At 48.6% G+C, this 27,438-nt stretch overlaps 1 protein-coding gene across 1 annotated transcript; it reads right to left on the bottom strand.

Moving 5' to 3' along the window:
- Nucleotides 1-11,863: 11,863 nt before the first annotated feature.
- On the bottom strand, nucleotides 11,864-27,142 carry BDH1 (3-hydroxybutyrate dehydrogenase 1). Its single transcript, XM_039722274.1, has 7 exons — nucleotides 27,003-27,142; nucleotides 26,313-26,444; nucleotides 23,187-23,259; nucleotides 21,588-21,698; nucleotides 16,640-16,781; nucleotides 14,996-15,148; nucleotides 11,864-13,686 (listed from the first exon to the last, which is right to left on the bottom strand). Exons 2-7 carry the CDS (start codon nucleotides 26,393-26,395, stop codon nucleotides 13,217-13,219), a joined length of 1,032 nt encoding a protein of 343 aa, XP_039578208.1. The 5' UTR covers nucleotides 26,396-26,444; nucleotides 27,003-27,142; the 3' UTR covers nucleotides 11,864-13,216.
- Between the last annotated feature and the right edge of the window lie 296 nt (nucleotides 27,143-27,438).

Genomic DNA, 27,438 nt, shown 5'->3' with positions numbered 1-27,438 from the left:
GAGAGCCGGCACCTCACTGCCGCCAGTCTGTGAAACCAGGGCTGGCCCTTCCAGAAAGCTCAAAACAGCCTGGAAGCCTCTCCGGGAGAGGGTACCGTGTGCGCCTGCCGCATCGAGGCCTCTCCGGTGCTCCCCGGCAGGGAAAGGGGAAAGGAAAGCTGCCGGGCCGGTGGCGGAGGGACGGCGTGCTACCAAGATTAGACACAAAATGTGTTGTACAGGAGGGCTGAAACCAGTCTGAGGGCAATGAATTTTACAGCGTGCTGCCTCTTGGAACAAGAGGCAATTAGAGGGCAAATCCTCCCTCCTGTGGCTTTGTCGTTGTCAAGGGAGCCCCGAGACCGAGCTGCTGCAGGGATTGTGTGGGCACCTGCTCGCCCCCAGGGCTCAGGTGAGCAAAAGCAGCGCTTGGCACAGGGTGAGGAGGGTGCAGCCCTCTCTGCCCTGGGCTGGGGGGCAGCAGCACCTCCTCTCCCTGCCGGCCCCAGTGGCACTCTGCCTGGGAACCCCTAAACGCCAGCCCATGGGCACGTTTATCACTCTGAGTGCATCACTGGGGCAGAGGAACTCACTGGCTTAACTCTTCATGTCTGTGTCTCTTCTGTATTGCTGCTTGCCTGCCCGTCCCCAGAGCCGCTCCTCCCAGGTTTCCTCACCTCCATCTCCACCAGCACAGCTCTGCAGCCCGTGCTGTGCCTTGTGGCCCACAGGACAGTCAGCAAATGGCCTTTCCTGAGCACACAGGGCTGCTGCACACAGGTGCTATAAGCTGCTGTGGGATAACTATTGGTTGAGGCAATTATCTCACTGCTAACTGATGCGATCAGGCAATTAGGCTTTAAGACACATTGGAGATACTAGCAGTGATTCTAATTGTCAGACAAATATTTTCTGGCAATAAATAACACATGAACACAGATTTTTATCAGGATTTTTGAGCCTGGGGAAAAAGAAGGTGTTTTTTTTTCCCCTACAAGCCTCCCCTCTGCAAAGGCAGTCTGTAAATCCCATGTACATGTGTTGCTGGGAAGGAGAATCTCTTCAGCTTGCACCCCTGTGTAGGTTCCTCTGTGTACCATCCTATGTTTAATCGTGCCCTTTGAGCCCAGATATCACCTGTGTTTTCATACAAACCATGGAGTATAAGGCACAGGGATTCCAGGTGCTGCTGAGGAGCAGAGAGGGTTCTGCAGGCAACATTTCCATTACAAACTGACTATTCCATGGCTCGTGCCAAGTGCTGTGTGTCAGACCAGCCAGTGCAGAAGGGTGCAGGACCCAGCTGTCAAAACCAGGACACCCCAGGGTGCCAGGGCAGAGAGCAGCATCCCTGGCCCAGCTGCTCCCCCAGCAGAGCCAGGGGCTGGCCCAGGGCTGCTGTGAGGGCAGGGCTCCAGGTGCTGCACCCAGCCAGGTTACCTGTGATCACTCCTGTGGGGAAACACAGAGGGTCTAGGAGCTCCCTGAATGCCTCTAAGGTGAGTAAATATGATGAGCTTTGCACCTCACTCTGCACAGCACAGCTGCTGCTGCAGGGAAAAGCTCAGTGGCAAAGACTCTGCCAGGCAAGAAAGGATTCCCACTGCAGGATGGCAGGTGTCACTGGAAAAGCCCACAGCATGGTCCAGCTAATGTGCCATGAGCTGCAGAGCAGTCCTGCTCCCTCTCAGTGTTTTCTGAGGGGAAAAGGTTCCCCCAGAGCAGGGGGAACCTCTCTATGGCATTGCCAGCTTCACTGCAGTGCTCCACCAGGAATAGCATGTTTGTGAGGCCACCTGCCCCCGCTCCCATGGGGATTAATGGCACCCACACAGGCTGGTGAATCACTCAGCCCAGGAGAAGTGGTTCTCCTGCAGTAATTGCCTTCCCCTTGCACAGTGCTGACTGCAAATAGCACTGACAGCCTTCACCGAGAGGAGTCCCAGAGTGTCAGAGCTAGAAAATGGTGTTCGTGCTCCTCCTGACCCTGGGCAGCCTGAGTTGCTCTGGGTAGCCAATTTTATACCAATAAATAATGGTATAATTGATTAGAGATATTAGAGACACACTGATAAGTGAGCACAAATGACAGGGCTGCTGTTATACCAGAGGCTTGTGTTGATGCTGTGAACTGATGCTGAAGCTGGGCACATGGTGCTGGAGCCAGTGGGCTCTCAGGCAGGACATTGGTGGTGCCCAGAGTGGATATGCACCCTGAGATCCTTCAGATTGTTTTGGGATGTGTTTCCAAAGCTGTTCCTTGACAGCTCTTCCAACCTATTTCTAGTACAAACAAAATAACATTTGTTCTACACAGAAGACAGCTCCCACAGCTGCTGCAAGGCTCTGTAAGCCTTTGAGTAGCAAGTGGGGCATTATCAGCATTTCTGGAGGTTGGGAACAGTCTTGGATGGTGCAGAGCCTTGGTGAAGGTGTCAGGAATGAGAGCAGGGAGCTCAGGAGAGCCCAAGGTACCCAAGCTGCAGCCCAGGAACAGTCTTGGATGGTGCAGAGCCTTGGTGAAGGTGTCAGGAATGTGAGCAGGGAGCTCAGGAGAGCCCAAAATGCCCAAGCTGCAGCCCAGGGAGGAGGCTCACAGCAGGGTGAGGGGCAGAGGAAGGACAAGGAGGGTTACAAATCAGAGGAGGAGGGATGTCTGGGGTCCTGCAGTCACTGCCAGCTGCAGAGCTGGAAGGGCAAACACTGTGAGGCCCAGACACAGTCACACCTAAGCAAAGTTCAGGTGAGAGCCTGTCTGGAGCAGCTGTGTCTGGAAGAAGCAGGATCCATCACAGCCCTGAGAGAGTGGTGCTCAAACACGTGCCTGCCATGGTTTAGGAGATGGGGAGCAGAGGACATGGCTGATGGCAGTGCCTGCTCCCAGCAGCTGGGCTGTGGTCCCCACCTTGGTGCAGCTCTGTGCCTCCTCACACAGCACAGCAAGAAAAGGCAGCAGTAAGTTTATGTCTCACTGATGAGAAATTCCCCCCCTGAAGTGCTCCTTGACTGCAGCCCAGTCAGGCTTCCCCTCACCTCCCAGATGTTATGTGACCTCTGGGGCAACATCATGCACCAAAAATGCTGCTGCTGTTCCCATCTGCCAGGAAAAGGTTCTCCAGTCTGTCACCTGTCCATGTCCCCCAGCTGCAACACTCAGTTTAATTAAAAACCCACCTCTCCTTGCAAACCAGGCACATCAGGAACTCCTGCTGGCAGAGAGGAGCAAGTTGGGCAGGTCTCTGTGCTCCCAGGAAAGACAAGAAGCTCTGCTTGCCTCAGAGATAGGGAAGGGAGCAGGGCAGGCACCAAGTCCAGGTCCACAGGAGCAGATCCCCTTTCTCTGAGGATCTCTGGGAAGTGCAGCCTCCCCATCACCCATCTCTGGGGTCACATATCCCCAGAAAAGATTAAAGAGCTCCAGAATAACACATGGCACTCTTAGTTGCTTCCCCTGAGCCTGCTCAGCACTCCTACAAACCTCTCTCCAAGAGTGAAGGGCTGCAGATCTGCTCCCTGGGGCCAGGAGCTGATGCTGCCAGCTGATCCCAGGAGCTTTGAGGAGGGAAAAGCCACCAAACCCTGTGTGACTCACACCAAAACCATGTGTCTGCATTTCCAGCCAGGCCTGTAATCAGGCTGCAAAAGGGCTGATCCTGAAAGGCCAGGAGGGTGACAGATCTGCCTGTCAGAGGGGTCCCAGCCCCTCTAGGGGGACCCCCAGGCTGGGAGGAGCATCTCCAAACAGCCAGGCCTGCATTTCCCTCTGCACGCTCAGGGACTGCTGCAGACACTTCAGGAGGTGCTGCCACTGGCAGCACTCACACTTCCTCCAAAATGATGTCTTTTAAGGAATGTGATGTTGTAAAAACTCTGCTGCGGGGCTGCGACGTGCACCGGTGCAGTTACAGCTGAAGGCACATCCCCCACCTGGTTACCAGCTGGTTAAAATCCAGCTCTGCCTCTGTGCTGCCAGAAATCCTCCAAAACAGTGACTGAGCCAGAGCAAAATCTCTGCCTGCCCTCTGCTCACCACTGCAGTGCCTCAGAAGCTCCCAGGTGCCCCCCACTGCTCGAGGGATCAAAGCTGCCAGCCCGGCTCAAAGCACTGCTGAGAGTGGAGCCTAAAGAATGTTTCAGCCAAGACCTAAAAAAATTTCATCTGCTTTTATACTCACTGCAGTCTAACAGAGATCCACGGGGCACTGGGTAATTCCTGGTGGATTCCCTTTCTCTCTGCTGGGTCAAACCACAATGAATCCTGTCAAAAAGCACATTTAAAAGATCCCAGCAATCCTGGCAGTCCCATCTGCAAGGCTGGGAGGGAGGCAGTGCCAGAGTGGTGCTTTCCAGGAGCAGAAGCTCAGCCTGGTGGGCATCCTCTGGAGATGCCAGGCTGTATCATGTGTCCTGCCTCCTCAGAGATCTGGCTATCAGCTGGGCTGGGAATTCTGGTGCATTTTTTCCATTTCTGGGATAGAGTTAGCATGCCTGGATGTTTTTTGTAAAGAATTACACAAGAGGGGGAACAGCAGCCAGAAGATGCAGTTCTCCAGGGCCCCAACATTTCCTTGGAACAGGAAAGAAAAACGCCTGATGTTATTCTCAGACACCAGGACATTTGCCCACTCCTGGCTCCCCAGTGTGACCTGTGTAGGTGCCAGGACACACCCCTGAGCCCAGCCTAGGGCCACCTATAGCCCCATTTGCTCCCAAGGAGCAGCAGCAGCAGCAAACTCTCCATTCCAGGGAGGGAGAGCAGCAAAGCAAAGCCCCAGGCCTGCTGGGCAGAGCTGTGTGTAAGAGGGCACCCAGAGCCAGGTCAGCTCCTGCACACAGACCTCGGGGCCATGTGAGAAGCTCTGGCATGGGCCTTTGCTGGGACAGAGCTGGTGACCCTCAGTGCCATGTGGGACACGTGGCATTCGGATAGGATGCATGTCCTGGGAGGGCATCACAGCCCAGACACTGCCACGTGAGCCCTGCTGTTTAGCACAGCTTGAGAGTGGCCACATCTAGAGGAAACCCCTAAAAATTCATGTTGCTCCTGCTTCACGCTCCACTTTGAGGAATTTCTGATAGATTTTGGCCTGGGTTTCCATTGTGGTGCAAACCAGAGCACAACTGCAGCGGGTCACAGAATCACAAAGTCACAAAGGCATCTGTGTGTAGGATGCAGCCATGGGTGAGAGGCAGGGAGTGGGGATTGTGGCCCAGGCTCTGGGTCAGCAGCCAGGGCCACAAAGAGCCTTTCAGGGTGGTGCCTGGGGCTCAGCCCTGTGGTGTGGTACCAGCCTGTGCCTGCCCAGCAGCACCAGTGCACAGCTCGGCTCTGTGTGTGCTTTGTGCCAGCCCTGAATCGTCTCTGGAGGATGTGTCACCCCTTGTTCTCATCTGACAGGAATGAAAGGGAATTTTCAGGGCCTGGGGATGATTGGTCACCTCCACCCAGCACTCAGGACACCCAGCTGGGCCACAGCACCGATGGCAGGTGGCTGGAAGGACTCCAGGGGGTTCAGGTCAGGGCCAGCATCTTGGGGACAACCTGTCCTCCCAACCACCACCCCCCAGGCCCTCCAGTGGCAGCCAGAGCAGAACACACACCCAGCCTATGATAACCTCCTCAGCTGTCCCCCAGTGGCACCCCTGCCACATCCCTGTGTGCCCATCTCATCCTGCAGCATCCTCTGCTGCCCCACGGAACAGCCACCACACCTCCTGGCAGCACCAGGTCTGCACAGGAAACCTGCTTTTAGAAATAACAGCAGAAAATAAAACTGCCAACTTCTTCAAAGCCTGGGAGCCTCTTGCTGCCCTTTCACCCCAACTCACCCTGCCAAGCCACTCGCTCATTAGTGCCTGCAACACAGCTGGAAGTGCATTGATCTTGCTGAGAAGTAGCCCAAGGGATCTCCCAGGAGCTGAGAAACAAGGAAAGCGTTCAGAAGGACTCAAAGGATGAGAAGGAAGGGTTGCATCCCTAGGAATGCTGTCCAGGCAGTATCAATCCAAGCAGGGCTGGGCTGGGTTGTGCTGGGATTTGGCCCCCTCTCTCCTGTGCAGAACCCATGTTTCCAGTGGTGTTCCTTGTGGGAAGTGCTGCTCCAAGCAGGTGAGCTCCTTGCTGAGGGACTCAGTGCTACAAGGAAACTCCTGATAACAACACAGAGAGGTAGGGCTGTCCCAAAACATCAGCAAAGGAAATGCAAATCCCTGTCTCCACGGGGTGGAAGGTGATTCCCTCCTCTGTAAAGATTTCTGCCAAGCACAGCTGATCCCACAGAGCAGGCTCAGAGAGGCAAGGAGCAGGGTGGCATCCAGAGGAGCTTCAGGGAAACACTGCCAGCCAGAGGAAAGCAGCTCCCTCTGCTCCTGCTGATCCAGCACCCTCTGCTGTGTGCCAGCACCCAGCCAGAGGCACATCCACTACAGCCACAGCCCCAGGGGGACAGCAGGGACCTCTCCACAGGGAGAAGCAGCAGGAGGGTCAAGGAGCAGAGGCAGGACAAAGAGGGAGGTGCTGAGCTCCTGGTGCCCCTGGGACCATTGCGAAGCACAGCAGGCTGGGTGTGAGCAGTGCCAGCGTGCCAAGGAGCATCCCATCAGAGCAGATCACCCCTTGTCCCAGAGCGCTGCTCCTGCCCTGAGCACCATCATGGGCTCTGTCCTTTGGAGAAGGGGTCAGGCAGGCATTGTAGGGATGAGCCAGCCCAGTGGGGCTGAAGACCAGCATCCTCATCCCCACTCCAGATGGAATGCACAGCTGTAGGCAGGGCTGAAATGGGATCCTGAGCCATAGTCAGGAACCCCAACTGGCACCAGCAAGGTCTTGATGACCCATCAGGGAGTAAGGTCTTTGGTTTTAAACTCAGTGCAAATTCAGAGGTGAGACATCAAGAATAACCCAAATTTTTGCTTAACCAATCTGTAATTTTTCTGGTCTCTCCTTCAGACCAGTCACACTTGCGGTCTCATGACAACAAATACCCCAGTTTCACTGTGTGGTAGATTGGATCCTGGTAAAGTTTCCCACAACACCTCCAAGATCTCAGACAGAGGAAGCACCAAATACTCAGCCTGTTGTCATGGATATGACAGAAAGCTCCTGTTATCTGTGTTAGTAATGCCCAGCTCTAGGTGGGCTGGCTTGGACGCTCTGGCAGCATTAAGACTCCTCTAAGGCTTGAAAAACTGGCTGCAAGTCTCTGTGGCAACATGTTATCTCACAAGATTTATGGTTCATCCTGCTCCAGGCAAAGTCAGAAATACCACCACAGTGATTGCTCCAGATATTACTGCATTTTTAGGCTACGGCTCTGACATTCACAGCAGGGGAAGAAACAAGGATGGGAACATTTACACTTTCACCCCCAGCTCCAGCAGGGAGCTTTCTGAGGGTTTTGGTGTGTGGGTACTCAGAGAGGAGGCGAGCAGGCTCCGGCTGCTTCCCAGCTTGCAACTCTGGCTGGAAAAAAAAAGCTCAAGGATGAATGCCTGCACAAGATCAGGAGGGGAATTTTAGTTTTCTATGTCCTCCTTGGACATAAAAGACTAAAGTAATGGGACTAGATTGTTGGGAAGGACAAGCCCTCTCTTCAGTGCCCCGTTTGCTGATGGAGAGGTAAGCAGTGAGGGCAGCAAACACCCCAGGGATCAGCACATTGAAGCCTGTCAGACAAGCAAAGGGAGGATGGCCAAAGTCCCTGTGAGGTCTGCAGCTGTCTGGAGTGGCTGCAGGGAGGCTGCAGTTCCCAGGGCACAGCTCCTTAGCACCACAGATCCTGAGTGGTCTGTGGGTGGGCTGACCCACTTGCTGCCTGGCTGAGAAACCAGAACCCCCCCACTTTGGAGAGCTCTGTTTGCTCAGGTCTCATGTGGGTGGTGACACAGGTCTCCCAGGCTTTTCTGCTGAAGGTGTCCCACATCACACAAATAATTGCACAACCTTGTGCTAGGGAAGGGAGGGAGAGAGTGACTGGAGGAGGCTGTAGCCAGGTCCACTCCCTCTTCCAGTTCATTATGGTGGCAGAGCTCCAGAAAGTCAGAAACACTCCTATGTGATCGGGGACAGATGCTGACAGAAAGGCATCTTCAAATAACCACAAACAAAACACTATGTTAGCAAAAATTATTTTAAGATAACAACCTACACCTTATCCAGACTCCTCACCCCTGCCCTCCCCACAGACCACAGAGCTGCCTGCTGGCTGTGGAAGCAGAACAGCCTGATTTGTGGTTTTCAGGCAGCCCTGAGGTCCTGAGACCCTTAGAAGGTAGAAAATGGTAGGCAACCACCTCCACTGTCTCTCACTGGCTGCAGGAGAGCTGCAGGATGGCATCTGTGCTCCTGCATGTCCCTCTCTGCATGGTGAGGGTGGAGGTCCCCAGAACCACAGGCCAAGCTGCCATCCCCGTGTTTGCCACCACCAGCCTCCCTGCTGGCAGGGGCAGTGCTGAGCCTGCTCTGGGCAGTGTGTCCCTGCAGCTGACAGAGTGGAGATGAGCTGCCCCATCGGACTGCCAGCAGCAGGGTATAATCACAGCACCCCCTTCACCCACCTCCCAGAGAGGGCCATGATGCTCAGGTGATGGCTGGTGACAAGCAAAGGGTGGCCATCCCTGTGACAGGTGCACAGGCTGCTCCTGGCCTGGACATCTCCTGTCTCTTGCACTCCTGCTCAGTGAGGAAGAGCTCCTTGCTTGCTGCTTTGGTGGTACCAGGCCAGCACCTCCTCCCCTACAGGGAAGTGCCAGTTTAAGTCCACAGCACCCCGAGGCTGCACAACAAGCCCTACATCACTGCTGGGAAAGAGGGGAGAGAAACCAGTGCAGTGATCCTGAGTGGTACCTTCCCAAGGAAGTGGCATCAGATGTGAGTTATGCTTATGATTCCCTTCTTGTTTTCTGGAGAGATACTTTCTTTTCAGAGCCACAGCCCTGGAAGTCCCAGCAGCTGCACATACATGTCAAAGCAAGACCCCCTTGGCTTCAGTCCAACCTCAGAACAGACAGGGATTTCACTTTGTAGCTCAGAACTGAGCCACTTTCATGTTTAGTTGAGGACCTATATAATTGTTATATTTAATTCAAGTGGGGAAGACATCCTGTGCTCTGCTGTTTAACAGTGCCTGAACTTGAGTGATCCTTTCCTCTTTTTTGTTTCCAGTCCTGTTTTCAAAGTGCCACTCCAGGGTAAATCTCAGCCACACCCACAGGGCTGAGACCCAGGAGGGAGCCTGGGTCAGACCTCTGCCGGGATGTGGGAGCTCAGGCATGGGCCTGGGAGCAGGTCTCCTGAAGGTGTGTGAATTTCTGGCTGTGAAATGATCTCCTGTTTAACAGGGACTTTGTCCTGGGAAGGTGGCAGTAAGGAGTCACTAAATGCTGGTACTCACTACCCTCATCACCAGGAGCAAAAAGTGGGTAGGACTTCTGAAGTGGGTAGGACTTCATGATTTCCACATTAAGGCTCAGAACAAGATGTAACAGCTGTAGCTGAAATTACTCCAGCTCTGCTACTTCCCACCACCCAAGGCAAAGTTATTTTTAACTCCAGGTTCCCTAAGGGATACTGCACAGTGAGATCTGTTGCACCATCACCAAGGGTCTTCGCTTCACAGGAAATCAGGGAAGAGAGAGCCCTTCCTCCAGCCAGCTGGGACCAGACTGGAGCTCAGGTGTGTGCACCCCTACAAACTGACCCCTGCAGGCTCCCCAGCTCCTCCTGAGGGAGCAGAAGCTGTCCCTGAGGCAGCCTTGAGAGTACAGAGCACCAGGTGCCTGGCCAAGTTCTCTTTTGTTCTTTTCAGTTCTCAAACAAACTTGGGCTGAAGGCACTCCAGGAGCTGCAGTGGCACTGTGCAGGCAGACCTCGAGGGCTCTGAGTCAAAAGGACAGTCATGCAAACCCAGAGGGGATTAGCTCTTAATGCGCTTCTCAGGGCAAACCCTGAAATCAGGGATTGCCAAGATCCCAGCAGAAAAACTAACCAGCTTGCTGCCCTCCTGACCACAAATCCACTGCCAAACTCACCCAGTCAGGAAAACTCACATAGAAATGTTGGAACAGCTGTGGATGCACAGGAGCACCCCAGCCATTGCCTCCCCATCACACAAAACCACACAGCTCCCCATGACTTGCACTGCAGGGCAGCAGGACTGTCACAGCTCCTTCAGCCCTGGCGCAGTGGCACAGCTCCAGAGCTCCCTGAGGCCACCTCATGGGAGAGCTCAGGAGCCTCCAGAAGAAATGCCATGTACATGTGAGTGCAGTTATCCCTGCTCAGCTTTATCCTTCTGGCTGGAAATGAACACGGTGCTGTGGAACACCTGCTACATTTGCTCCCAGGGTCTCAGAGCTAAACTGAGATAACCTGGCTGTGCACTCAGATTCCTCCTGTCCTGGGGTGGCTTCACAATGCTGAATTGTATTCCCACTGGTCTGTTTAGCCCAGAAATAAGTTTTGCACCTTTAAAACTATATCTGAGAGTGAAAGAGGGGAGAAGGAGAAGTGGTGCAATGTCTGAGGTGGTTGTATTTAAAACCATAAAGATAAGAGCTTTCAGCATTCCTTCTCACAGACCTTGTCTGCAGCAGACAGTGGGAGAGAGCTCTCCTTTGCTTTTAGTTATTTTTAGCTAGCTGAGGCAGAGAAGTTCCCCGGACTGTGGAATTTCTTTTGGAACTGATTTGCCCTGGACTGAAACCCCAGAAAAACACCAGGAGCTCACACCTGTGGCCCATTGGGGCCGGGACTCTGCATTCCAGCACCAGAGGGATTGATAAGAGACTGAACAAGCCGCTACACACTGTGAGAAGGACTTTCTGAATCTCTTCAGAACAGTCAGGGGTTTTATTGTTTAATATTATTCATTTTTAATATTTGTGAATACTTTGCTTGTTAAATAAACAGGTTTTTTCCACTTTTCTCCAAGGAAATCTTTCCCTGAACTAACTGGGGGAGGGGCTGCTTGAATCTGCTTTCTAGAGGGACCCCTTTGGAAGTTTCCTCCCAAATTTGCCCTAAATCAGGACACCTCCATATTTAACCCCCTGATTTGTATTAAAACCCAGCAGTAAAACTGGGAGCTAACATCCCAGGTGAAATTACATTATTTTTATGCTACTTAGCATCTTAAAAACTAAATTTTAGACTACAAAAAGTAAAACCCAGCAGTAAAACTGGGAGCTAACATCCCAGGTGAAATTACATTATTTTTTATGCTACTTAGCATCTTAAAAGCTAAATTTTAGACTACAAGAACTTCCCTTGTAAAGGCTTTTCTCTCTCTGCTGTGCCATCTGCAACAGACAGTGTTATCCAGGTGTTTTGCTCTGCTTTGCAATTCAGTCCTTGTGCCTGCTGGGTAGTTCATACTCATGTTTTGTCCTAGAGAAGAGTCCCTCTATTGGAAAACAAGGCAATATGCCCTGCACTCAAGATGTAACTACCACTGCTGGGATTCTGGAGAAAATCAGAAAGGTCTGGAAACCAGCCAGTCTCCCTCTAGAATTTATTTGGGATCTGTCACTGACCTGTTGTGTGCTGCCCTGCTGAATCACTGCTACTACCCTCCCCTCTTCAGAGCTCAGTTTCCTTTCCTGATCCCTTAGGAATAATCCATAATAATCCTTTGTAATCTGCAAGAGTCCACTCCAAAAGCAGGTTTAAGAGCTGTGAATACACAGTGCAGGCATCTCTGTCACGAGATGCAGGACACAGCTGGTACTCCTACTTAAGTCTTGCAATACCCAGTACAGACATGAAGGGCTCAAGACTGCAGATGAGCCTCTGAACGATGTGTGTGTAACAGACATGAACCTCACCACTGCAGAATATGAGCCTTCACCTTATATATTTCATAAATAAAGAGAGGGAGCCTCTGAATTTTGTTACCATTCATGTATACATTTATTAAGCCAAAGGAGTTTGATCATGTCATAGTATGTTACTAGAGCACATGAAATCTTTTCAACTTCACTAACAATGGTCATTAATTACTTTTTATTTTTGCCTTTCAAGCTTAAAAAAATTTCCTCTTTCTGAATTCCTCATGAAAGGCTCTTTTTTTTTCCTTTTCTTTTCTTAAAGTACAAAACAAATGTTTCTCAGATATGTAAACAACCATCATGGAAATGAGACTGCTCCTAAAGTTAACATTATTGTTATGGATGTTCTGATAGATCTATGTCATGTGGCATGTATTTCAGCTCAGTGACTCCTACAATGGAAGTTATTATTGTTATCATCACCTGTGCTGCAGTACTGGAGGCCTGGTCAGGGTTAAGACCCTTCTGTGCAAGCTGCTGTACAAATACTTGGCTGTAACTGAGGTCCCTGGAGAGAAGGGCACTCACTGTTGTGACTATAATCCTCCCTGCTCCATCTGCTCTGCAATGGAGCTCAAGGGAAGCTCCTCTCCAAGCTAACTCTGGAGTTCATGTTCAGATACTGGTGAAGGGAAGGGAAATGTCACTGCAGGCCAATCCTGACACCTGCAGTCCTGTGCGTAAAGCTGCTCACAGTTATGGGAATGCTCATATGAGTAAGAAACTGATGTGGTGAAAGTCTGCAAGGTTGAGTCCCTGGGTCACTGAACTCCTTTGCAAGAAAGCATGCAGGAAAAGCAGACTGGTTCCTTTTCTCTAAGGTTTCATCAGTATGATTCTAAGAGAGAAGGGGATGGGGTCAGTTGCTCAGTTTCAGCACCTTGAGCATTTTGAGTTCTGATCCCCAAATTAAAGAAGTCTCTGCTCTGCCTTGGGCTACTGTGACCAGGCCTGGAAAAGTCAGTTGGACATTCTTTGTCATGAGGAAGCAGTGGTTTGCCATTAGAGCATGGAGGGATTCTGTTTTATGGTGTGCAGGCTGCATCCTAGGCAGGAACTGTGAAGATTGTGTTTGGCCATCAGCAGAAATTATTCTGAAAAAGCTTCAGAGCAATTGCAGTTTAAATAATGATTACAGCTTCATATTTGAGGTGAAAAAAGAAAGGATTACATGAAATAAATAGCAAAAAAATCATTGTCCCTGCACAAACATAACATATTCCTGCCTATGAAACATCCCTTGCAAATTACTGCCTTTTAGGTTACGTCAGATATTTAAATGAACCCTTTAGAGCTAAAATACAGTACTCTGAAATGAGGTTAGAAAAATTTTAAAAGGACTAATGGGAAGTGTGTACAAAGCTCTCTTTAAAACAAATTTCCCACCTGGATAGCTTATGAGCGCGAGGCCTCAGTAGACGTAGAGCCGGTCTGCGATGGCAGCGGGCATGTGGGTCATGATCTGCATGCGCAGCCACCAGTAGTAATCCATGGGGTGGTAGCGGGTGTAGGGGGCCGTGGAGGTGAGCGCGTGCGCCACGCTCTCGATGACCGGCGAGGTGTCCCGGGAGCCGCTGTTGCAGTACGACTCCATCTTGCTGACCTGCTCGTCGAAGTACTTCCTGCCGTAGTCCTTGCGCACGATCTCGGGGAGCTCGTCCCACATCTTGTCGGCGATGGCTTTGATGCGCTCGGGGCTGTACAGGTTGGTGCCGGCGATGAAGTTGCCGGGCTCCACGATGCTGACCATGACGCCCTGGGGCTGCATCTCGTAGCGCAGGCAGTCGGAGAAGGCTTCCACGCCGAACTTGGTGATGCAGTAGGGTGAGCGGGCGGGGCTGCCCATCCGCCCCATCATGCTGCTGATGTTCACCACACGGCCTAGGCAGAGACAGAGCACAGCTGAGCTGCGGGACCTGGCCTGGAGCAGGTACCTGGCACACACCACCCAACGCATTCCTGAACGTGCATTTGCCCACCTGCCCACTGCTCACTGCCTGGCAGAGCTGCTCATGGCTCTGCACTCCTAGGCAATGGCATTCAGGTTTGTGCTCCTTGGCTCATTCTACCTCAGGGAACAGGCACATGCTGACACACAGAGCTCAGTGCTCTGGGGAACACAGGAGAGGCTGGACAGAGCCTGCCTGGGGGGAAACAGGATTGCTCAGCAGCAATCTGGACTGAGCCCAGACAAGTAAAAGCAGGAACAAGTAAAGGCTCTGGCACCAAAGCTGAGCTTGTTTATTTGCAAATCAAAAACCAATGGTGGCTCAGAGTGTCTGCTTCTCAAAATGGAATAGATTGCTCCTGTACCACCAATGGGCAGTGCAGCTTAAGTCCACTGCACTCTTCCATGTGACAACTGGGTTATGGCTCCAGGAACAGAGGCCTTTCTCCCTGCCAGAAGCCATCCATCTGGACTGGGGAAAATGCTGGTAAGAGGCTGTGGATGCTGTAGCCTAGGTAGAGGTTGGAGTTTTTTGCACTTTCTGCCAGGGCTGATTGCTAAGTTGTGTTAGAAAGAGAAACTTTGACCTCAGAAGTGGATAACCTTCCATGGTGGAAGAAGGGCTGCCCAAGCCACATCCAGCCCAGGTCTGCAGCACAGGGCAATATTGTCAATGCCTGTAGATGTGTCAAGAATGAAAAATACTCTAATTTAGTCAGGCAGTAGACCCTAGCACAGGAAAGCTTTTGACCCTTTATGCTAAGACCCATGCAAGCTCCAGGTTTGCATGCCTTTGCTGTACAACCCCCTCTTTTCCTATATCACAGTCTCCCAGAGTAACAGTGCACAATAACAACTTCCCTGCAAGAAGTTTTTGCACTGCTGCTGCTGATTTCTATATAGCAGGGAGGAATGCTCCTGGCACTGTAATTTATTGTGAGCTGCAGTTTCTGAATAGGTAAAAGAAAATATAATAGATTAGATTTTGTGTGGGATGTTGCAGGAGAAGGCAGCACACATTGGAAAGAGAAATAACAGGTTTTCAGGCCTGCTGCCTCGCTGTGTAACTCAGAGAGGTGAGGCAATCCGTGTGTCTGCTGGGGACACATTCTGTCTCTGAGGGCAGGAAGGTGTCAGTGGTGCAGAGAGAAGGGCCATAGACCTTCTGGCCTCTAACACAGCAAGATGTGACAGGATGAGGGACCTGCTACAGGGAGAGCCAGTCAGGAGCTCTGCACTCACCCTTTGACCTCCGGATGAGCGGGAGGAAAGCCTTGGTGGTTCGCACGGTCCCCCACAGGTTCACTTCAGCTACCTCCATGTAGGTGTCCATGCTGGTGAACTCAACTTCCCCAAATGTGGAGATCCCAGCGTTGTTAACCAGCCCCCAGAGCCCTACAAAACAAAATCAAGCACCATTAGTTGTGCTAGCTGGTTATTGAACCACACAACAGAGCTTTTCATTATGACTTGTGATGGTGAAGACCTGAGAAGAGAGTCCAGAGTGCACTTCAGTCTCCTGAGAAAACAGAACCACCATGGAGATCTGCCTGTACCACCCAACACTGCAGCCACAAAGTACTGTGAATGAGGCTTCCCAGGAAGTTCTGAGCCACCAGAGAATTTCAGCCTTGTCTTAGCTGCTCTCCTTGCCACTCTTTTTTTATCCATCATAATTTTTTAAAAGAAGCAAAATATATAATGTAAATAATAAGAATAGGAATGATCTTGTAAGAAACAAAAGACTAATTCTTTCAAAGTAAAATCCCTCTGCTACCATAAGAACTGGAGTGTCTGCAGTGCTGGGAAGGAGGGTGTAGACATAGGTAAGCATGCATGCCATTTATTCTGCTGCAACCAAAATGGCAACAACTGAAGCTACCCACTAAATTGGCAATAAAAAGAAAGACTAAAAAGGAATTTTAAATAAAATTAACTAATTTCATATAATATTCTAATTGTGCAGGAAACATGCTGAGAAAAGTCCGAGAAAGGCTTCTGTCGTTTAGAAAAACTCCCTTTTATCTGTTGACTGACTGTGTCCAGATCTGTGTTATCAGAAGAAGCCCAAGAAAGGCAACTTCATCCTGGCCTGTGCTTGAGAATACAGAGCTAGAAAACTTAATTTATATAGAAAATCCATATGTAAAAATTAAATACAAAGAAAATAAAAAAATTTGTTTGCAAAATCCAAACCAAAACACTACTGGTTGTTCTGCTTTAAAACAACCTTCTGTTGAATGTGGATATCCTTTAGGAGAAAAATGTACTTCAAAGGGTGGAAAGGTTTCAGAAATGTATGAGCAAAGGCAATTTTCACAGTACTGGAGCAGAATTTGCTGCTCACCTCAGTAGAATGAAGTAGGCAGGTTAAGAAAATCAGTATAGCTACCCCCTGAACTCTAAAAGGTAATATCTACAATAGCACTAATGATACGCAGCTGGCTTCATGGGAAATTCTTTGGAAAACCTCTCCATTTCCTTTGCCATTTGAAAGAGTGGGGGACACATTTCCATTGTTAATTCCCAATCTTTGGGCACAGGGCAGGTTTTATGACAGAAAGGGAGTCACAATAACCTTCAGTTCACAGGAACAAAGTACTAATCCCAGAGCCTTGAACACCACTCTGGGTTTAGCCAGTGTCCCTACAGGAGCTAGTGGAGAACAAAGCAGTTTTCCTTGTAGATGCTGTGTGAAGTGGGAAGCTCCTTTCTGTATGGTACAATATTCAAACAGGCCATTTGCTCTGCCCTGCTGCTCCTCAAAGATTTGTGTCCTTCAATCACATGCTCAGCTTTTGAAATACACCCTGCCAATGCTGTCAGAGCCCAGCCAAGGAAGCTCCTGTCCCCTGTGTTGCCTCAGAGCCCATTGCATACACTCACCTTTCTCTGGGTCCTCGAGGCTGTTTTGCACATGCTCCACTGCCCGGTCCATTTCTTTGCTGTCACAGACGTTGAGCTGGACAGTTCTCATTCGATCACTCTTCATGGCATCCAGCTCCTTGGAGCCACCCTCTCCCTTGTCCTAGAGGGGAAGAAAGTGCTCGTTTCAGTCTGGCTAAAGAGCTTGTGCAGAATATCAAATGCCTACCAACTATCAAATCAAGCAAAAGAGTGCACAGGGCAGTCAGAATATTCAGGACAGTCCTGCAGCCCTAGGAAGAAGGGGAGCAGACAGGACTGGTCCTGCAGAACACCATTCCTCAAGCATCTCCATCTGACCATGAGTCCTGTACCAAGTCAGCTGGTACAAACTGCTTTAACCACCAAGAAAGCAGCCAGAGGTGGATCTGCTGCAGCAAGGCACCAAACAAGCACCCCCTGCTCAGTACAAGCTCCTGAGGCCAAGCTATGTCCCACTGCTGCAGTGGTGCCATCCTCACTTGGTTTGACACAGGGCACAGCAACTCACTTGGGGGGGGTTATGGTGTAAAATGGCCAGCAAGGGGCTGCACATCTACATTGCACGTGCTTGTTGGTGACACTGCCAGCTTTGGGAGCAACAGACTGAGAAGAGGGACTGCTGCCCACTGCTTTCTCCTTTCAGCTGATCTACACACAGGTTTCCAGGCAGTGGAAGCCATAACTACTGCCTCCAAAGGACAGCTACAGAGTCAAATATTCGAGAGCGTGGCCAATGTGTTTGCTGGCAATTCACCCAGGCATCTTCTCCAGCATCTTGCTCTCTTCTCTGCCTCCCCCTGTCAACTTTTTCTCACTCTTATTTCCCTTCTTGCATTCCTTTTGTCTCAGCTCAGAACAGCAGCTTCTCCCAGTACATTCTCTCACAGCTCAGCAAATTAACTGCAGCCAGCCCCTGAGGTACTTTCACATGGGCCAGACATTGCTGCCATGCCCAGAACTCAGCTTTGCAGTGGTGAAGCCTGGCCATGGTGCTTCCAGGACACAGACACAGGATGCCAGGATGAGATTGGGACTATAGCTGAATAATTTCCATTCTTATAAGCTACTGGACTGTGCCGGCCAATCCAGAGTAGTTTTTTAGACAATGGTGAGCTATACCTCTGAAAATGATCCGATTTTGAGAACATTCCTGTCTTTACTATAAAGAAGATCCTTCAGTATCATCCCTCATTACAAGTCTGTTACTCACGATTATCAGGCTAGACATAGAACATTTCCACAGACCATCTGACATCTGCTCAGCTCTTCCTCCCCTACTGATCTATCTTCTAGGTAGCCTCACTCACTGTGTCTGCATCAGCAGGCAAGCATCAGAGTGCTCTTCACTTCTGACAAAGAAGGGGTTTTGTTTTCCTCTGATCTGGAACAGGCCAGTACTTCATAGCAGGCCTGTTTCCTGACTGCTGAATGACATTAGATTGCTCTGAACACCTCAAGCCACAGGCACTCCCTGTCAGAGGCCAGCAGGCAGTTGTCAATGACATGGAGCTTGTCTGCAGTCTGGGCCCAGGCTGCCCATCTGCTCCTCAAGAGAGAGTTCCCTTCAGAGACCATACTTTGGATACCACATGAAGGTGGCCATATAACCCTGTCTCTGTGCCACTTGTCTTCCAAAAGTCCTTTTCCAGCTCCTCTCATTCCTGCACTTATATACTGCACTCAGAGACATTTCACTAACATAACTACCTGACATCTCCTGTCTTGCCCTCCATGCTTCCATCTCCCATCACAGACTGTTAACACCAGTCAGTGTTTGTCCTTAAGAGAGGGCATCTACTGCTTTCTCTTCCTAGGGAAGCATACTGCTTACAGAAGGGAGTGGTTAGAAGGCTCATGTGCAGTTTGATGACAGTGTTAGGAGTGACTGAAAAGAGTTTGGTGCTAAGTTTGTAGCTCACTCAAAAGCACTAAGGTGCCAAAGCAGTCTATATGGCAAAGCATCGGAAAGCATACAAGTGGCAAATGTCGGAATGCCATCAGGGAATCAGCAAATGCAAACATGCAAGTCTCTTGAAAACAGCACATATTGCTAAAGGAAAGAAGGAAAATGAAGCCCAGGTCCTTCTCTCCCTGATCCCAGTTCTATGAGGTTCTACAAAATATCTGGGTCACACCAGCCTTAGAGGCCTCACAGCTCTGCTGGGACCTCCACAGCATCTTCTTCCTCAACCCTGCAGGGTTGGCTCTGCAAGCCAGCTCCCTCCTGCCCTCCCACCCACGTGCAGCTGGGTGCTTGGCCAGGGACTCCTGGGGCTGGGCTTCTGGCCAAGAATTGGACTCTAGATGTTAACCCACACCCACAAGGCCATTCCCTTGGCTTTCAGCAAGGGCAGATGGGAGATGTTTAAGTCAGGCACCTGGTGACTGTGTGTCCTGCCTGTCCCAGCAGCCTGTCCCACAATCCCCAGGCCCATATACAGCAGTGAAAGGACCTTCTCATGCTACAGCAGACCAGTACATCTCTGCTGCCAGCCCCAGGGCACACTGTTCCTGTGGCAAGCAGGCCCAACTCCTGCACATTGAAAAAGCACATTGCTGCCTTGCCTTTCTCTTTCCATAGTCACTCTCTGTGGCTCCTGGGCTTCGGTTTGTATCTATTTCAGTGTGTCCTTGGTCTCAACACCCTGTGGCTCTGAGCACTCCTGTGGAGCCCTGCAGTGGCCAGCCTGTGTGCCAGCTTGCTCAGAGGACCTCTGCCTTCTCATTCCCCTGCAAGCCTGAGCACACACAGCAAAGCAAACAAGGGTTCCATCACACTCCTGACAGCAGAGACAAACATCACATATGTCCAGTGGTCACAGATATGGATGGAAAAATACCTTCTTCATCTTGTGTCAGCTGGCTTCTCCATATATTAACCAAAGAGGTAAAAATAAAACAGCTGCAGCATGAGTGTTCATTGGATCCAGTCTACCACTGTCTTTTGGCAATGTAGCATCAACACAACTCTCACATGAGTATATTTGCCACTGAAAACGTTAGGAAGTAACTGTGTGTGAAACAGCACACTATTAGCACAGATCCATCCTCGGGCTCCCCTCAGTCATCACTCTACACTCCTCTCTCATGTTTCCTTTAGTTAAATTACAGTCAGGTGCTCAGGATCTGGCCACTTTAGGAAATCTTTCCTAATAGTCAGCACTGCACATACTTTTAATCTGCAGTAATGACATGGCATTCCTAAGAACTGTGCATGCCCTGAGGACACAGTGGCTCCCCAAGCAGCAGTCTGCTCCTTATGTGCAGGTGTGCTGTGAAAAACAAATCATGGAAGTGAAAAATCAGCTCAGTCTCCTGGAGTTGTTTTTGTGCTACAGAAAGTATAATGGCCTGAAGACACAAGGGAGGCCACTCAGCTATAAAAGGAGCTTTGGCATTTTCCAGTGTATTCTGATGACAACTGCTGTTGCCATTCTTGGCATGGCCACAGAGATTTTCGAACATGGTGTGTGAGTTCAGCTAAAGAAGCACTATTTAATTACAGAGTAATAGTGCAAAGCTTTCTGCTGATTTTTCTGTGAGGAAGTAAATATTGATCAAAGCCTAAAAGAGTTCATGTTGAAATTGTCAGAGGCCAAGATTTTCCATAAATATGCATTCAGCAGAAAAAGTACTGAAGACAACAAAAATAGAAGGGAGACTTCAGTAACTGTTAGGTATATCCACTGAAAATTGTGCCTTTTTAGCAGCTTAGACAGAAAAAATGAAACCTTTAAGTAACTTTACAACTCTGAAGTTTTTGACTTCTGTCAACATAGAGGCAGGCTATTACTCTAAACAGTGTTTTTAAGTTTGCAGTGTTCTTATATTCTCTAATGTTGATCTTCAGTTACAAAAGCTGAATAGAAACATTTGTCCAAAAAGTACTTATTTACTCTCTGTCTTGAGCCCTTTTAAAAGAGCAGTTTGTACCAAGTGTCCTGTTCTGCTGTGACGCCTGTAGAGGGAGCCCAGGTTAACAAATAAATCTTTGACCCAACACTGGGACTCAAGACAGCTATCGAGACAGACATCTATTTTGAAAAAATGCAGTAGAAACAAATTACTAATTTAAGCAAAACTTAGTAATAATGCAAAAAAAAAAAGAATAGTAGAAAGTCAGATAACATTTAAGAATACCTGGCAAATTCTCTTTAAGTAGTATCACTATTCAAGACATGTTTATAGTGATGAGTGAGTTAAAAGATTAGATCAAACTAACTGACCCACCCCAGGATATCCTGAGGAGTAAGTTTGTTTCTGTTAGGAAATGGCCATGCAGCTAAAAAAAAGTGCAGTGCTTTATAAGGAGAGACTAAAACCCTCTCCTGTTCTCTATGACCATCAATTCTTTGCCACACCAAGTTCTGCAGAGCCTATCAAGGCTGTGTCACTAAGCTGTTTGTGGCCTGATTCTTCTCTCATTTGTACTACTGGGACTTCATCACCCACTCAACTATTTCAGGAGACCCCCAATATACACCATGGCATGGCTGTGCTCAGGAATATAGAAAAATATTCTTAAAACACATGCCATAAAATCACTGGTGGTATGGTGTATTTCCAAATTAATCAAAATAAGCCCTGCATAAATTTATACAGAGTGAGAACAGGGCCAAAGGTCCAGACTGCAGTCTGAAACCAAACTTTGCTTATGGTTAAGCCTATAAAATTAGATTTGGGATTCCAGTTCATCAGACATGGAACAGACCACAATGATGTGACTTAAATAAGAACCTCCCTAGATACCATTCAGTCCTGGTTCTGCTCTGTGAAATTCAAGCACCTTTCAAGTGTCTTTCCCTTTGGGGTACCAACCACACTCCCTCCCCTTGGCAGAAAGCTGTGCAGAGTGGAGAGGGAAGCCTGGAGTTGCTATGTGTCACTGCACATGCCACAGGTGAAGAACAGCTTCTGTTTTCCCTACCTTTTGCAGGCAGCCAGCATAAATAATGAAACCTTTGTCATGCAGGTGCTTGGCCAAGGCAAATCCAAATCCTGAGTCACAGCCTGTTATAAGCACAGCTCTGCTGCCAATCTGCAAAACAAACCAGAACAAAATGCATTTGATATCAGTGATTTGCAGTGCACAGACCAAGTCACATCCTTGGCCAGGAGCAGTCTGTTCCAGGGATGTTCTCTACACTCACTGCCCCCTGCCATCCAGTGCCTTCTGAACACAAGGAATGACATTTTCATGCCAAGTTCACCCCAGTGAGGCAGGAACACTGCCCTCCCAATTTGGAGGAGTTCAGCACCTCTGGCAACAGGCTTCCAAGGCAAACAGACCAAGCAAACTACCATGCTCTGGCAGTTCACATCCATCTTGAAATCTGAAAATATACCAGACAGTTCCCAAGACATAGTTTCCCTTCATCATGAACTGTTCCTGTATGTTCAAAGCAGGCACGAGTCCACTCTTGTGTACATGTAGCCCACAGGGCATGGAGAAGACAGTTTGACTGAAGAAAGGATATAGTTTAATCTTACTGACTGTTCACTTATCTTTCTCTCTCTAGCACCTAAGCCCTCTACAGCTGGGTTCTAAGAGCTAAGAAGATTCAAGTAAGGTTAATATATGAAATCAGGACCAGTAGATCATCACTCTTTTTGTCTGGCTGGGCTTTTCTGGTCTTCTTGTTTTTCCAGCTTACAATTTAAATGGAAGTATATCTCCTTCCCTCTCCAAATTCCTTTTTCTAACCCAAAGACAGGCAGCAGTTAAATAACAAGCAGTTAAATAACAAGATAAAATGGTGCATCAGACAGCCCAACAGCAACAATTGCACATCCAAGGTGCTGCTGTGGGTGTGATTACATAATAATTGCCTGCAATTCACTCCAACTCATCTCTTTTAACAAGCTATAAATTTGGCTTTCCCCAGCATACTCAAGGACTGATCAGGGTGGAAGCTGGGTGGAAGCAGCAAAGACTTCTCATACTGGAAGCCCAGCAGTGATGCAAGGATCACATCTGAGTTCCTCTGAAACTCTGTTCCAGAGTTATGGAGCAAGTTGTACATGCTCTAGCACGGCTACAGTGCTGAGTTCTGTGCCACAAGACAGACAAGATGACAAAACAGTCCCCTCCCTTTTGCCTAGCACTGCTCCTGGCAAGTCAGTATCTTCAAGGAGAGGGCTGCTGAAAAGGGCCACTCTCTAGATCAAGTGGTGAGGACACACTGATTTATTTACATGTCTTTAAACAACTACCCTTCAGAAAGAGTGCTTTATTAAGAATTTGTCATCAGATTCCCTCCACTGTAAGGTGGAACATTTAATCTGCTGAGTGAGTTCCAAAAATAGAAAAAACCCACTTGTATGATTGTTTATTTCCATGCTTAGCAGCACATACTGTGCTACGTCAATGGAAGCTCGGTGCTAGGAAAGAATGTGGAGTATGCTTGAGAGGTCCAGCTTGGAGTCTTTCTGGCAAACTGGAAAGATGAATTTGGTCACCAGACTTCAGGGATTTTAAAACCCCTGCTCAGCAGAACTAGTTCCTGGAAGCCACAGTCACACTCACCTGATCGACTTCATTTGCATAAGAGCGGCTGCCACATGGGGACAAGAGAGGGAAGGAAAATCTCTGCACGGGCCTGTTAAAAAACCCCAAAACAACAGGACAGTCAGATGTGGAATATCTTATCTGTTCCCTACTGCAGCAACATACACATGTAAAGGAATGTAGTGCTGCCTACATACATGATGTAGATTGTCATTTGAAGACAGAATCTAGTATACACTTCTCCTTAGTCTGAGCCTGTGTGTTTCCTACAGCATAACACATTTGTTTCTCCAAAGACCTTGATGCTATTTCCAGCTGCAGAAGCTGTCTGGGTATTACAAAGTATTCTAAAATAGCTCCTGGTCTAGAGGCACAGAGCTGCTTTCACCCACAAAACGGGCAGTGCAGTGTTTGCATTTTCAAAAGCAGCAACACCCTCACTTAAGATGTGCACAAAGTTGGGGTATGGGAAGTTATTAATTTCTCTGATGAAGGTATTCTGCTGTGGCATTGTCTCTGACACCCAGCCTGAGGCTGAATTTGCTTGAATTTGTCTCAATCCTTTTACACACAGCTCCATCCTTATTTCATCCTGGATGACACTTCTTCCCCTGCAGTGTCTACCCATTAAATACACTTAGATTTTACATCCCCTTTTTGCAACTGTTTAAGCTAAGGAACACTGTCTTTGACCAATACCTGCCATGCAGATCTGAAGCTCCTCCGCATAGTATGTGTGACTCCCAGAAGACAAAACATATTCACAAAGACAGACCAGAGCAAAGCAACAATGCCTTCCAGGAAATGAGATTCCATTTAGAAAAGCTACGTTACCCAGCATCACTCTGACTTAAGCCTTGCCATCATTCTGGCAAAAAATCTGGGCCTGAACAACAAATCAGATTGACCCCAAGCTCTGTCCTTATCAGTCACCTCTCTGGACTTCATCAGCTTTTTCATTTTTGCTTTGGGCACTGACATTGCCCTGCAGGAGCTTCTGGCCTTTCCTTATACTTGCTGTACTTCATCTACCCTTTGGGTCCTCCAACAGCATCTATCCTTCCCAGAGCTTATTTTCCAGGCTGCTTGTTGGTTTCTAAGTAAATTTATATAACCATTCACAATTATCTCCAGCTCAACCATCACAGGCTCTCGCAGGGTGACCTGTGCTAGATGACCTGTGCACAGCAGCTTGCAGATGCTCTGGCCTCTGAGCTGTATCTCAGGAAATCAAGGGATCTGTGAAGGCAGAAACTTTGAATCAGATGGGAAAGGAGATGACACATTCAGGCAATGGTGTTCACTCACCTTCCTGAACCAGTTAAGCTGTTTTTCTGACTTGGAGTGTCACAAGCCAAATCAATAGCTATAGCTAACTTAATTGCTGCAAAGGTCAGTCCCCAGGCAGTGTGTGTTAACATCACTGACCTGCAATCCTGGATTGAAACTTCTACCTCAACAGTAAGATTCTTGGTGTGTCTTAAAGTGCCCAGAAATGTTCATAACATTGGTTTTAGTTGAATGAACTTGGTTTTTATTTTTCAGTGTCATGTTTGGTCCTGTTATTTCACTGCAGAGCACTGATTTGCTGCACTCAATTCACAATAATCTGTAGAGAATACCTACTACACATTCTGCCTATCTTGACCTGAAGACAAGGGGAAAAGAAGAACAGATGCTGGCTGCTGCTGAGCAGGAAAGTCATCAGCTGGAACAACCAGGAAGTGATGTGAGCCCCCACATGGTACACTAATGTACCATAAGCCATTTTTGTCATTCTGCATCATTGAATCCTAGAGACGACAACAGAGATTTTTAGAATGCACAGATGGTCCTCAAATTGAATTTGTGCTTGTAATCATGTGCCTTTTGCTCAGTTCTCCCAAAAAAAGGAGTCACCAGCTTGAGGAGTCAAGTACAAAAATGCTGCTTCAGTGCATTAAGACACTGGTATAGTGGCAGCACTGCCTTTCAATGAACAGCTGGATTTCCACTGCAGGTTTAGCAACTTGTGGGGATTTGCAAATGCAACACAGGTTTGCCCTGAGTACAAGACACACAAAGCACAAATACACAGTAAGCAAAACAGAAGACGGAAGAAAAAAAAACAAGAATATGCTGAAAATTCTTTCCTCAAGTTAATAAAACATTAATTTGTATTTTTAAGGCCACAGCAGATTCCTACAGGTGAACTCTGGTGTATGTGGAGCAAACAGGAGATAAAAGACCTATGTCTGTTTGCACAGGAAATCTCTTAACAGCCTAGCTATCTCCAACACCCTGTTACCAGAGCCACCCTTGACCGTGATGGTGCTGGACATTGCTATCAGCAGCAGCAGAGCAACACTGGAGGTGGCAGTTCTTGTTTAACAGGCCATGAGCCCCTTCTAAATGGCTTATGTGCAATTAGTGGCACACACACTGCTGCTTGGGAAGCCTGCTCTAAAACAAAGCCAGGGAAAGCACTCAACTTGCTCTGAATTTGGACTAATAGGTTCCAATCATACAGCAATATAAATGCTGGGGGTTTTTCAGAGCTAGAAATTAGAATTAGATAGGCAATTTTCTGTTCATTTGCAGAAAAGAACCTGCTTAATCACTCAGCCCACCTCCATTTCTCAGTAAAACCCTCCCTCTCAACCTTCTCATTTCATGGGATTCACTGCCTCTTTCATCACAGGAAGTCACAGAAATGTATGACAGTTTCTTGCACTGAAGCAAGGCCTACTTGCTGATATTCCAAAAAAAAACTCTTGATGGATACTGAATTAATGCACTTTTAAACTTTTTAACTGCAATGTAAAAAAAAAAAAATAAATCCAAGTTGCCAACCCCTCCTTGCATACAGAGTGCATCTCTACTGTGCTCACTCAGTGACTGAGCCCTGGCACAGGTTGTCCAGGCAGGTTCTAGAGCACCCATTGTTGGAGATACTCAAAAGCCACCTGGACACAGCTCTGGGCAAGCAGCTCAGAGAGGCCCTGCTTTAGCAGGGTGGCTGGACCACATGACCTTCAGATGTCCCTTCCAACCTCAACCACCTTGTGACTCTGTAAATAAACTGTCCCAGTGAAATCAAGTGAGTCTTTGACGTGTGCTCTACTCAAGATGTCACTTTTTCTTCTTTTCCACCAAGTTACTTACCTGAAGCCATTCCCTGGGTCCTTGAAATTCAGGGCTTTCACAGAGAAGTTCAAGAGAGGGCGGGACAGCTTGGTGGCCAACATGTTTTCAACTAGCACACTTTACCAAAAGCAAAACTATTCTTCCTTAGCTCTGCAACACAAGATAGCACCTCTGTTTTAGTTGCTCAATTACTTTGCAAGACATGCTGACTCTGTATTTCACCAGGAAAATACAGTCCAAAGGAACTCATCTTCTCCCCTTGCAGTCCCTCACACAGGGATAAATAGCTCAACCTTCAGCCACCCAAGATGCTTTTAAATAAGGAAAAGCATTATAAGTAAACTACCAAGCACAGAGACATTTAAAGAAAATGTCAATTTCTCTTCTTTAATGCATCTTCAACTGGTTTCTCTGAAACGGGTAAAAATTAAGGTATTCATATGGAATATATTATTTTTATTGAGCTATATGAAATAACTTTAAACAAAAATATAACTTCAAGTCACAGGTGATGTTATGTTACATGTTTCCAAAACAATCCTTGGCTTTACAGCTAGTACAGCCACGCAGTTAAAAATACATTTGTTGGTAATTAAGTAGCTGCTGATGCTGGACTAAGCACAGGGAACCACCAATAAACTCAATATCGGGTGAAAACATCTCAAGAACGAGACTTTGGTATGGAAAGTCAACTTCAATCATATTTACCTTGGATAAAACTAACCCAAGGCACAAAAACCATTTCCCAGTTCCTTTTATTGAAGCTGCGAAACGGTATCGAATTGCTAGGGGTGGTTTGCACCTCTGCCGAAGGCTGGGCCGCCACCGCGGCAGCTTCAGGGCCTGCTGGAAGCCAGGCCTGGGCTGGAAAGCTGTGAAATTACCGCAGAGGGAGCAGCGGTGGGCACCGCGATGGGGAGGGAGGGAGGGGGCGGACAGCGCTCAGGAGGCTCGGCTAATCCTCAGAAATCCCGGTGGTTTGATCCAACTCGGGAGCACGGCCGGCGTCCCCGCGGGTTTTTGCGAGCTGTGCAGGCAGAGGGCGAGGCCGGAGGTCCGCGGCAGCCCGGCCGGCCCGGCGCGGCCCAGCCCCTCTGCGGGACGCGGCAGCCGCGGCCCCAAAGGCGCTCACGGCCCGGCCGAG

The sequence above is a fragment of the Passer montanus genome, unplaced genomic scaffold (genome assembly GCF_014805655.1).
Source record: "Passer montanus isolate IOZ18808 unplaced genomic scaffold, ASM1480565v1 scaffold48, whole genome shotgun sequence".
Lineage (NCBI taxonomy): Eukaryota > Metazoa > Chordata > Aves > Passeriformes > Passeridae > Passer > Passer montanus.
Note: the sequence above shows the minus strand (reverse complement) of the source record. Positions and strands in the feature narration are given on the sequence as shown.